The sequence below is a fragment of the Notamacropus eugenii genome, chromosome 1 (genome assembly GCF_028372415.1).
Source record: "Notamacropus eugenii isolate mMacEug1 chromosome 1, mMacEug1.pri_v2, whole genome shotgun sequence".
Taxonomy (NCBI): domain Eukaryota; kingdom Metazoa; phylum Chordata; class Mammalia; order Diprotodontia; family Macropodidae; genus Notamacropus; species Notamacropus eugenii.
The window spans coordinates 449,328,965-449,341,892 of record NC_092872.1 but is presented as its reverse complement, the minus strand read 5'-3'; the positions used below and the strand labels follow the sequence as shown (position 1 = coordinate 449,341,892).

The 12,928-nt window shown below is 40.6% G+C and overlaps 1 protein-coding gene across 3 annotated transcripts in view; it reads right to left on the bottom strand.

The window, feature by feature from the left end:
• Positions 1-12,928, bottom strand: part of MVB12B (multivesicular body subunit 12B) — a 307,698-nt gene that overhangs the window by 31,303 nt on the left and 263,467 nt on the right. For all 3 annotated transcript variants that reach the window (XM_072631943.1, XM_072631944.1, XM_072631941.1), the window contains 2 exons: positions 11,981-12,036; positions 8,262-8,321 (listed from right to left, as the gene is read on the bottom strand). In XM_072631943.1, the coding sequence (XP_072488044.1) occupies positions 8,262-8,321; positions 11,981-12,036 (116 nt within the window). The remainder of the gene's footprint in view (positions 1-8,261; positions 8,322-11,980; positions 12,037-12,928) is intronic.

The following is a 12,928-nucleotide window of genomic DNA, read 5'->3' as shown; positions in this document are numbered from 1 at the left end:
CTGCCAGACCTTGGGCTCTACTGGTTTAACCTTAAGGACAGCCTGGTCACTGCCACTCTGGTAAGACACTGGATGGAGATGTCAGCAGATAGTTATTATTAGGATCAAGCATAGGAAAGAGTATGGTTGTGGAGGCAAGACAGGAGGTTTGGGAGACAATCGAGTGACAACTTTTAAAGTCTCCATTTCTTTCTTTATCACACCTTCAGTTATTTCATACAAACCAGCGGATGGTTCTAAAAATGTGTAAGATGCCATTGATGAGTCATTTTTCAAAGCTATTCTTTGCCGTATTCTATTAAGCTGAAACAAATGAGTCCAAAATCAAGGAGAAAGTGGCTTATCCAAAGTCACAGAGCCAGGAGGCATCAAAGCTGGGATTTGAACCTACATTTCCTCTCCAAGTCCAGTGTTTTCCCATTGCCTCTTGTCCCTTACCTTATCATTTTAGATTTGGCCAAGTTAGGATTCACCTGCAAATTCCGCTCTGCTGAGCTATTCTTATAGAAACCAGAAAATAGTGGATCAGGAAGGTCCACCTAGTCACTCCTGAGACAGTAACCAGGGACATTCCTTGCTTCCAATTTGTCAGCATTTAAAGTAGGAAAGGGAATGTGACTTGAGACTGTTGGGTATCCTCTTCGGACCTGAGGTCTGCCTTTATTTCTGTCTTACCTTCTAATGGTCATGGACTATACCATCAGTACCCTATAGGTCCCTGAGAAACCTTAAGAACATAGCATTTCAAAGTTGGAAAGGTCCTTAGAATGCAAAATGTCAAAGATGGAAGGGATATAGAGAGCAAGTGGTCTGACCTCTTTATTTTAAAGACAAGGAATCTGAGGACCAAAGAAGGACAAAAACTTGCCCAAGGTGACAAAATGAGCAAGTAGTAGAATTGGCTCTTAAACCTAGGTCTACAGACAGAAGGCTCAATGCTCTTCCCCCAAATCATGCCACTTCTAGACCTTGATAATAAGGACTGACATCTCCACTACCAACAGGCTGAAGATCCCTTCCATAGACTATGCACCACGCTAAACTACTGAAGTAGCTAGGTGAGACAGTGCAAAGAGAGAATTAGATGAGGTAATATGTGTAAAGTGCTTAGCACTGTGCCCAGTACACAGTAGGTGCTTAATGTTTCTTTCATTCCTTTTCTTCCTCCTTCCCTTTTCTTCCCCTTTTACTTCCTTCCCTACCTCCCTTCTTCTATCCTTCCTCCCCTCTCTTCTCTTCTTTTCCTTTTCTCTTTCCTTCTTTCCTTCTACACTTTGCAACATGTTGAATAAATAAGCTAGTTAAGTTACTAATCAAGCGCCAGAAACTGAATTCTACTGCTATGAGTGGACACTATGGCCTTCAACTTATCACTGATTTATGGAATCCTAAGAGTTAGAAAGACTTTAGAAGTCATTTGACATCCTACTCATTTCTACAGCCCTCCTGACATGTGGTCATCATGTATACTTCACCAAGTGATTAATAAATGCTTGTTAAATGAATAAATGAGTGAATTTGGCCTCTGCTTGAACAGCAGCAGTAAGGAAGATCACCATGCTATCTTTCTATATCATTGTGATATAATCATCACAATGATAACTGCCTTCTCTTACAGTGTCTAATGCACCATCTCCATTTTCTCTGGGTACTTCATGTGCATTGAATATGCAAAAAAAAAGTGTTGTAGAAACTTCACTGGACTGAGAGTCAAGGAGGGGTGGAGAGGAGTCTTAGCTCTGCCACGAACTTGGGTGAACTGGGTAGGTGCTTTATTATCCCTATTTTGCAGATGAGAAAAATGAGGCTGAGAGGAGCTAGTCACACAGCTAGTAAGCATCTCGGACAGGATCTAAATTCAGATCCTCCTGACTCTAAATCTAGGGCTTTTCCAATTCTAATGTTCTAGAGTCCAAAAAGTTCCTTAGAGTAGAGCAACTAAAATTCTACTGGTACAGAGAAAGGCAAAAAAGGTGAAAATGCTCAAAACCAGGTCATGGAAAGATCTAAGAATGTGTAACCTACAGAAGGAAAGATTTAGCAAGGATAGGAGAGCTGCTTTCAAGTACATAAACAGCCTGTTCTGCTTGATCTGAGATGCAGAACCTAAAGCAATATGATGAAGTCACAGGAAGGTAGATTTCAATTTCAGTACAACATAGGAAAACTTTGGCTACAACAATGGAACAATCTGTTCGAGATAATAGTGAACTTCCTATCACCAAACAACTTCAAGCAGTGGCTGTTGGCATCATTGTCCAGGGAATTTCTATTTAGGTGGATACTGGGCTGGATGATCTCTAAGTTTTTGTTTAATTCCAAGATTCCATGATCTAAAGCAAAAGATTTGCAGTGAGCAGAGGAAAAGCTATGGCAAAGAAACTATCCTTCCCTTAGAGTACTTTTCCAAATGTGTACCCACATTTGTAAAAAAGGAGTCTGTCCTCCAAAAACTTCCACGGAAATGGAAAAAAAAATGAAGTAAAAGACAAGCATCTTAAGAAGAGGTCATTTAGTCAGATCCTGACAGTTTAAGCTCAGTGAGAGGATGATTAGCAAAGAGATAACCCTGTTATGAAATTGTGATAGTTTTTCAGTTTTGTTTTTTTTTTTTTACCAAGTTTGCATTTTGGACTTAAGTGCTCACAGGAATAGACTCCAGGTTCATTTATCAAGGAATTCAAGTAGAGAGTACTGCAGGGAAACACAGTGTATACAAAGCTCATTGAGATGTCATGGGTCATGCTGGGAGGAATCTCAGAACACAAAATGTTAGAGAGCTAGAGGGGACCTCAGAACACAGAATATTAGAACCAGAAATGAGATAAGAGATTATCTCATTGAACTCCCTCATTTTACAGGTGGCAAAGACTTGCCCAAGTGACAAAGTAAATAAAACTGGCAGAATTGGGGCTTGAACCCAGGTCTCTGGACTCCAAAGCCTGTGTGTCTTCCGCTGCACTTCCAGTTCAACTTGCTCATTCATTCCTACTTAAATGATATAATACCACCTATAGAAGTAGAATTTAAAAGTCCAGAAATGGACATTATGGAAGACAAGAAGACATCTGTCATGGTTTCATACCCTATTTGATTTTAATAACCTGTTCCTTCCCCCACCCCCTGCTAATTTTCACCAAGCCAGTAGTTATAAGCTCTATTTAGTACTTGGTCATCTTGTTAATTTCCTTAAGCACAGAATTTGGATCTGCTCCATTTCATCACTCATAACATATAATAATAATGCTGTCTTCTGCATACAAAGATGATGTTGCTGACCTACCATCACCAGGGCATACTTTCGTAGATGTTTTTTTCAGTAACAGTGATGTGTCTGCACTGATATGTTCCACTATCTTGTCCTCCATCCCACCCCACCCCCCACCTCAGCCATGTCTAGCCAAGGGTATTAAATTTTTGAGGGCATGGAATAGGGCACCATTAACTTGCCAAGATGGGAGCCAATCCTATGACCTTAGTTTGCACTGTGCTCTAATCAAGCCTACAAAGCAGTCATTATATTTGGCACACAGAAGAACATTTAGAAAACGAAATTCCAGTGGACGCCAAAATATACACATGAGCTTTATTCTCTTATTAAGGAATAGGATGTTTACAATGAGGTGAATAATAAAAATGATATTTTTATAGTACTTTAAGATTTATAAAACTCTTACTCTGCAACAACCCTGGAAGGTAAGCAGAGCAGGGGTTATCATGTCCATTTCACAGAGGAGGAAACAGAGGCTCCAAAAGGTTTAAATGAGCTGTCCAAGGTAATGAAATGGAACCAAAATTGGTATGTGGTCTTCTGACTCTATGCTCAGAATTCTTTCTGCTGTGCTATGCTGGCCCCTATAAGGATAAGTCACCTAAAGGAAGAATGACAGGGGAGATCCTAGACTCCTTCTGGGGCAATTCTTGAACAAGTTCCATCTGTGCAAAGTCCAACTCAAATCTCACCTTCTCCTTGAAGAGTTCCTTGATCCTCTTGATGAAATACATTAAGTGTTATAAAAGACACCAAATGTTTAAAAATTGAACCAAAAAAGGGAGGTGGGTTGGTCATATAGCAATAACAAGAGATTATAATAACAAGTGCTAACAATTTTAATAGTACTTAAAGGTTTGCCAAATCATATATATGTCTACCTATCTCTATTTTTTTATCATCTCATTTAATCCTTAAGACAACTCTGAGGTAGTTGCCAATAAAATCACTTTTACAGATGAGAAAATTGAGGCTGATAAAGGTTAAGTGACTTGCCCAGTCAAACAACTGGTTAAGTATTTGAGGCAATATTCAAACTCATGTCCAACACTATCCATCTAATAGATGGATAATTCATGTTCTGCAGTGGTAACCAAGTAAAGCCATGAGGCCCATAAGGAAGGCCTGTCATACAGATATTAGATATAGCAAAAAACTGAACAAAATGAAGGCATAAATGGGCTGTGGTCCACACCAATGTTAGAACTGCTCCAATCCATTGGATGATAGATCCAGTAAAGTGTCATAGTTAATTCAATTCAATTTAATAAGCATTATTAAGCATTTATTACATATAAAATACTGAGCTGGGAATACAAAGACAAAAATGAGAAATAGTCCCTTCCCTCAAGGAGCTTATATTCTACTGAGGCAGGTAATATACAAACAGATTTTTTTTAAAAACACAACTTAAGCAAAAAGGAATCAAGACATATTTTCTGTAGGAGGCAGTACTTGAACTCATCCTTGAAAGAAGCTCAGGACCATAAAAAGTAGATGTGAGGAAAGAAGGCATGCTAGGCAGGGGAGGGATCTGTGTAAAGGTGCAGTGGCAGGTGTACAGTAAAGCCAGGTTTAGAGAATATTAAATAATAACATACATTAAGTGTATGATAGTGAATAATGTGAAATATTTCTGGCAAGGTCAGACAGAGCCATACAATGCAGCGCATCAGGGGCTAAGTTGAAGGATTCATATTGCCAAGAGGCAATAAGAAGACCATGAGAACTTTTGGGCAGGGGACTAATGTCAGATCTGCACTTTAGTGGTGGGAGAAATGAGAGACTTGATGTAATTAGGAGGCTACTGTGATAGTCTAGGTGAGAGGTAGAAGGCCTCAACTAGGGTGTTGGTGGTGAGAAGGGGCAGATGTCATGAAGGAAGAATGAACATCACTTGGCAACTGACTGTGCATGGGGTGGGTGGTGGAAGAACGAATGGAGGGAGAGTGACGGGGACTCTGAGGTTCTGAACCCTGAAGCTGAGGGAAGTTTGGAGGAGAGGTCATTTTTGTGGGGGAAGAAAATGACCGATGAACAAGTTGAGTCTGAAATGCTTGATGTCCAGGAGGTAACAGGTGTTGTGGGGCCAGAATGCAAGAGTGATAAGGGATTAGCTACCTGTATATGAGAAGAAAGATTCCATCTTCTTTAATCTTTAGATCTCCCTTAGCACATATCAGGGTTAAGGCCTGGACCTATGATGTCACTGGTACATGGAAGTCCCAAGTAAGGAAATGACTTCTAATGCCAGTTGGCACCCCTGTAGTGACTTCTAGCCTCATAGACCTGCTTAGCCGGTGTCAGCAAATCATAGCCCAAGGGCCAACTACACTCAGGCCACCCCCTGCATGGCTTGTAAGAAAAGAATGATTTTTATCTTCTTAGCTCATTAAATAGGATAAAACTCTACTTAAGTGACCTTAGTGTTTGTAAGGACACCTAGCCTAGAACAAGACTTGTCCAGGGTCACACATTCAGGATAGGACAGAGGCAGCACCTGAAGACAAGTCTGGATCTTAAAGCCAGCTCTCTCTTCGCTAGGCCATACTGCACACAACAAGCACTTAGTAAATGTCTGTTCAGGGCTGAATAAAATCAAAGACCCAAACTTCTCAAGGGATCCTAGAGTTTCACAAACAGACAGAACTAACCCATACTTGAATCAAGAATCACCTCTACAAGGTGAGAAATAGGACATAGTGGATAAAGCATTGGATTTGGAGTTAAAAAGACATGGGTTTGACTCTTACTTCACTCACTCACCAAACAGAGCTCCCAACTTGGGGTCAGGATGCCTAGGTTCAATACTCACTTCAGATACTTACAACTTTATGACCCTGGTCCTCATACGGTAAAGGGAGCTCTCTTTGTAGGATGTGCCACAGGTCCTCAAAGTCCTTCCTTAAATGTGGTCCCCAGGACCTGAGACTCCAGAAGTGGTATGGGACATGTGCCCTCCCAGACTGCCTTGTATTTAACTACTTTGTTTTTATTTGCACTTATTCTCTTTCCATTTATCTCCCCCAAAAGAACATGAGCTCCTTGGGAACTGGGATTATTTCATTCTTTATATTTGTACCTCTGGTGCCTAACACAGTGCCTAGCAAATAGTAGGAGTTTAATAAATGCTTGTAGACTGATTTGCCCCTTCACATCTGTAACAAACCATATTCCTGTGTTGCTGACGGAAGCAGAAGCCCCTCATAATACAGTCAAGACAATGCGAAGAAGGAATACACAGCTATTTGTTGTCTCAGCTGCTAACTCCTGTACAAAGCAGGGGACCCTAGAGAAATACTGCAAGCAGTCCTTTATTGGGGGGAAAACCACAAGGGAATTTTCTTCATTTCTGGGTTAGCATTATGTAGTTCCCCCTTGCCTGCCAAAGTGACCTAAAATCTATATATGGCAATCAGCATATTTTTTTTTTATGATTTACTGAAAATCAAAGACAAAAATGGACCTTTTTTTGTTGTTTTTGTTATGACAGGTTTAGGAATTTGTTGTACTACATTGATTCAATTTTCCTTGATTTCAGCCATCTTTCAATAAAAAACCTGATTTTGCTAGCTGAGAATACAAGAAGAAAACCCAAAGGGAACAGAGAATATTGAAATGGTTCCACCATTTCCATCTTTGAGACAAATATTCCTTTCAGAGGAGAAGCTGCTTCTGAGCACGTGACTGCTTAACAACCTTCTACACATAAAAAAGAGGGAAAAAAAGAGAAGACAGCATAGAATCTAAGGCTGTCTCACAGTAGTAGGGAAAACATCTACAAATCTAAGGTCTAGTTTCATTCCATTGCTCCAATTCTCTTTTCAGAGTCATCATGTATATTGAAATGTTGGTCATTTTTTCCCATCACCAGAAAAGAATTCCAACACATCCCTCTGTCAAATGTGACCTAACTTTGTCGAGAGCAACTAAATAAGCTCCACCCTTTACTCTAAGTCATTAAGATGTACGGTCATTTCAGAAAATCCCCATTTTTGCCAAAGAGTAACAACAACTATTGTTTTACAAAGCTTTACAGGCTTACAAAGAGTACATGACCGTGTGAAGTGGACAGTAGAAATATTATTCTCATTTTAAAGGGAAGAAAACTGAGGTGAAGAAATTTGATCACAGCCAGACAGAAAATATAAAAAGGCAGGATTTCAACACAGGACTTCTATTCTAAGTCCAATGTGTCACTATACTATACCAGGCCTCAAAGAAATAGCATGAGTTTATATGGGGTTTTAGTAAACTTAAACAAAAATACTGTCCTCAGAATGATGCCCTGTGATTTGTAGTGCAAATGTTATATGTTATTATTCCCATTTTATGGTTGAGAAAACTGAGGCTTAGCAAGGTGAGTGGTAAGGGACTGAGACATCTATATCGATCTAAATATTAAATTCCCAAAAAGCTCCCCCAAAACCTAAAACTGCACTAAGATTTCTGGGACACTGTATAGATTCTGCCTACTTCACAGGATTACCAAGAGGAACGAATTAGGTGACCTATGCAAAGTACTTTAAAACCACAAATCACTACAGGCACCTGAGATCTCCTCATTGTTAACTGACAATGACTATCTTTTTCTGATCAGTTGCATTCTTGGAATAGTGACCCTTCTAAAGTGCCTTAAAGTCTATGAAGTGCTTTTCTTGAGACACTCCTGTGATGACTGGTACATGCATCATCACCTCCCTTTTACAAGTGGCTCAGAGAACAGTACTGGCTTGACTGTAGCCCCACATCTGGTGGGTAGTGGACCCAGGGGTGAATCCAGATGTGCCCAGCACTCATTCCACCCCACCATGATCGACCCTTCTAGAAGATCTAAGCTATGAGGTGCAGGGCCAACAGAACCCAACACGCTTTTCCTCCTTAGGAGAGAACCTTCACTAAAGGTGAAGGATCCAAAGGGAAGCTCCAGAGGTTGCCAGATTCATGAGCCACTGTTAGGGGAGCAGGGGAGAAGAGAGAGGCCACTCACCTCTTTTTCTATTTCTGCCAGAGATTTGATGGTGATCCCCAAGAGATCAATGGGCTGCATCTGAAACACAAAAGACAATCTACTTTCTTAAACAGCTGGGAAATGCCACTTTAACATCTGGCTTTGCATTTCAAACAAGGAACAATTATCTAAGAAAAGCAGCTAGTATTGCTTTGTCTTTACTTTAGCACTGCATATTGGTTGGAAGTGACCTAGCTTGATGAGGGAATACATCCACCCATTCGTTAGCAAGGTAGTAAATGCAGAAATGATAAAGAAAGATGCTTCCAAAGAATATAGCAGGTAAATGGGATCCATGCTCCCAGGGCACTGCTCTCAGGTGTCCATCAGTTGATCTGTCTGTCTGTTTCTCTCCAGAGGAAGGGTGTACCAACACCTATGAAAAAGCAGGATTTTGCAAAGACCTGTCTTGGTTTCTCATTTCTTCCCTGGCAAGCAGTGCCAAAGCTATAAAGCTGGTAAAGTTTCCCAATTCTTTCAGCTTCCATGGGGATAAATGTGCCCTGAGCACTCTGGCCAGGTGGTGGCACTGGTGTCTAAGGAATTCTGGGCAAGGAGGCCAGTACTTCCTTGGTATTCATCAGGGAGCTGGGGGAATTCCAGCTCTGTGAAAATGCACGGTGAATAAAATAACTGCACATAAATGATCATTCTCAGAAATCAATGGTGGTGAAAAATGATAACACCACATTTTAATGGGCGTTTCTGCAATTTCATGAAGATGGAGGCCCTTCTGGTGAGATGCTGGCTCCTTGACAGCAAATACACACTTTGATATAAGCTAGAAGCACACGCTGGGTGGAATGGCAGCTTTGAGAAGTCTGTGAGGATGGCAGGAGTTAGAGCTGGCAGGAAGCATAGAGGTCATCAGGTCCTGTCCCTCAACCTCACAGATGAACATACTACAGTCAGAGGCATTAAATGGTTTGTTCATCAGTACCTTAGTAGTAAGTTAGAAAAGTTAGGATTTAAACTATGTGTGGTCTGATTTGGACTCTAGCTCCTGTATGGCCCAAGACTACCAGAAGGACCCAGAAGAAATCAGTTCCCTGAGTTCATCGGTTTGGGGACTTCAGTGACCATCATTTCTGAAGCAAAAAAATTGGGATATGGTATAGAATCACAGAATTTCAAAGGATCTCAGAGATGATCTAGTGCAATCCCCTCATCTTACAGAAGAAGAAATACGTAAGGCTTAGAGAAAAATGCCTTGTCCTCACTCAGGGAGATAGTAAATTCAAATCCAAGGCCTTTGATTTCAAATCTTATATTGTCTCCGCAATAACACAATGCCTCAATCCCCTCCCTCCCCTCAGATCCCCATTTTATAGATGAGGAATCTGAGGAGAAGCAATATCTCCAAAGTCACACAGAAGCTAGCAGAGTTGGGACTTGAACTTAGGGTCTGGAGGGGTGTTATTTATATGACCCTACATTGTCTGGAAGCAGATATTCCCTTTACACCCACTGTACTTTTTTTTAACCACTATAGCATTACCCAGAATCCTCTGGTCCCAGTTTTGTTATCATAAGATTTCTTGTTCCTAGCCTGTTTGGAGCATACCCTACTCCACGTGAAAACTCTTGTGAAAAACCTACTGGGTACAGTGGCCAACCCTATGGCCAACATGATTGAATTTCCCCTTGATGGCAAAGTAAAGCAGGCCAAAGCTGAATATCTATAAATGGAAAATATTCCTAACATCACTAACTAGTCCACAAAGTACTTTCATTCAACAACTCTATGGGTGGGCAATGCAAGTACCACGATCCTTATTTTACTGATGGGGAAACTAAATCTTGGAGAAGTGAAATGACTTGCCTGCTGTCACAAAACTTCTAAGAGTCAGCTCCATGACTTAAGTCCAGGTCTCTCCTGACTTTTCTGCTTGTTCTTTCTACTACATAGAAATAGTACATTTCTCTTTTTCTTTTTTTACACTGTAGTGCTGCCCAGAATCCTCTGCCCCCAGTTTTATAAACATGGGGTTTCTTGTTCCCAGTCTCTCAAGTCTTGCCAGCAACAAATTTACCCAGGGCAGCCATGGGGACATCTAGCTACAGAATTAAACACAAACCTCCCGGGGATGCTGTTACCACTTCTCTCCAAACAGTCTGCCACATTTGCACCAGCAGCCAGAGGGGCACAGGAACAGGGAAAACATTTCCCTCTCTCCATTTCCGTTGCTTGGAATCCAGCAGAGGTCCAGCTGTTGTATCATTAGGCTCTAACTACCTCACTAAACTTTCTAGATTGGAATGGGTAAACAGGACAGAACAGCCTCCCCAAGGAAACAGGAGAGACGCCAGGGTAGCCATGGCAACAGAGCCAAGAGAAGTCAGCTAAAGTTACTCATGCTCCACATGCAACATCACAAGCATTTTTCAAGATTAAGCTGCTAGCAGAAAGATGTCGGGGCTGCATATTATATTTCATTAGAATGGAAATTGCAGAGTGGGCCAAATCACAAGGCGCCTGGTTTTAAGCTGGGCCCAAGGACAACATTTAGTTGTTTTTTTGCTAATATCTAAACCAGAGTTTTCATTTTTAGTAACAGCTCAAATTTTGCGGGGAGGGTGCGAAGGATCATAATTTGGGACCAGACTGAATAAGGGGCTGGATTGTAAACCATCTCAGAGATCTAACGTTCTTTGTTCTCTGGTTCTATGATATAACATCCCATTAGCTCTAACACTCTGTGTTACAATATGAAGATCCCTCTCAGCTCTGTCCAATCTACTAGGCTCTAATATTCCACATGCTAAGGTCTTTCTCTCTATGTTCACATCTTATGTTCTAACAGCCTATGCTGTAAGGTTCCTTGTTATCTGTGTAAAGTTTCAAACAGCACACTAATTATACAAATTACCACAAAGGGACAACCATGGACCTTTCACTTATAACAGTGATTGATCAGAAGTCTCCTAATCTAATCTTTTTTTTTTGACAGTATAATACCGTCAGTCTTTCCAGGGTCAATGCTTCTACCACTGGTTTGAAGCAACATAAATGCTGAGAGAGGGATATAGCTGAGAAGTATGGCATTCCATGCTTCATCTGTTCTTAGGTAACAAAATAAGTTGGGAACCCAATGACAGCTCGCTATATACTCCTTTAGGCTTCTGCTCTGTTATCTTTAAATATGGGGTGAAGGATTGTTTGCTATGTGGCAAGAGACTCAGTGGTTATATGGTACTGTTCTCATGAACACAAATCTCTTGTTTGGGAGTTAAGAGAATTGGGTTCTAGAATCACAGAATGTTAGGGCAGGAAGAAAGTCCAGAAATCATTTAATTCATTATCATTTCATAGATATGATATTCTGCCACTAACTTCCTGTGTGACCTTGAGCAAGTCATGTCAATCCTCTGAGCCTGGACTTCCTTGTTAATACAATGAGGAATTTAGCTTAGGTGACTGCTCAAGTTTCTTCCTCCTCTGAAATGCTACAATTTTATGAAACCCTCTGTCATTTCCACAGATTTCAACTTCCATAATGTGAAAACTAATTATACTTCTTTCTTCAATAAATTGCCATGATTAAATAAAAAAAGAACAAAAATTATTAAGCTACATTTGGAAAATGAAAAGTATTCACAGCTATAAGGTTGGATCAAAATTACCATTTGCACTTAAAAATGAGAATGACTCACTAGAGCATCCATCTTTTCTAATAAGAACCATGCACATAACTTACACTTTCTGGAACACAAGAAAACTTCTCTGAAATCATAAAAGGCACTCCATCCATAGCTGAAAAAGGAAAAGAAAATACACATTAAAGTCATCCTCATCATTAAGGAAAGTCAGAGCTGAAGGTGACCTTAGAGGCCCCCTAGTTCTACCCATAACTCAGAAGAAAGGCTTTATAGAGCATCCCTGACAAATCATATTCATCCTCCATTTGAAGACCTCTAGGCACAGGGAACTGTCTACCTCCCAAGAAAGCACATACTACTGCTGGACAGCACTGATAGGAAGCTTTTTCCTTATATCAACCTGGCATCTGTCTCCTTGTAACTTTCTCCATTCATTCCCAGTTCTGCCGTCTGAGGTCAAGCAGAACAAACTGAATCCCTCTCTGACATGCTAGCCCTTCAAATCCCAGGAAAACAGTGATCCTTCTGCCCATAAGTCTCCTCTCTTTGTTTTTGTTTCCTTCAGGCTATACAACATCTCCAGATCTTTCAGTGGATACTTTTACAGAATAATTTCAAGGCCTCTCAACTTCCTGGGTTGAGGACATGGCCTGAGCTTTGTCAGTGTCCTTCCTAAAATGTGCTGTCCAGAATTGACTATGATCCTCTAGATGTGTTCTAACTAGGGAAGACCATCACCTGCTGTATTCTGGATACTATGATTCTTTGGTTCTTCTTTTGACTTACTGAATTTGAAGACTTGTCTAAGTTGATTGGAGATGTTTCATTTGTAATCTCTCAGTGTAAGATTAATAAGAGTCCACATCCACTGGAAGGTCTGAATGAATACCCCAAGATGGTATGACACTGTACTCAAAATTACAAAGGTCTGAGCTTGACCTGGGGGGTACTTTAAAGAACATCTAAAATCCAATCCTAATATTTTACAGGTAAAGAAATTAATGCCCTAATAGCTCCATGTCTCTTTATACATTGGGCTCTCAGGA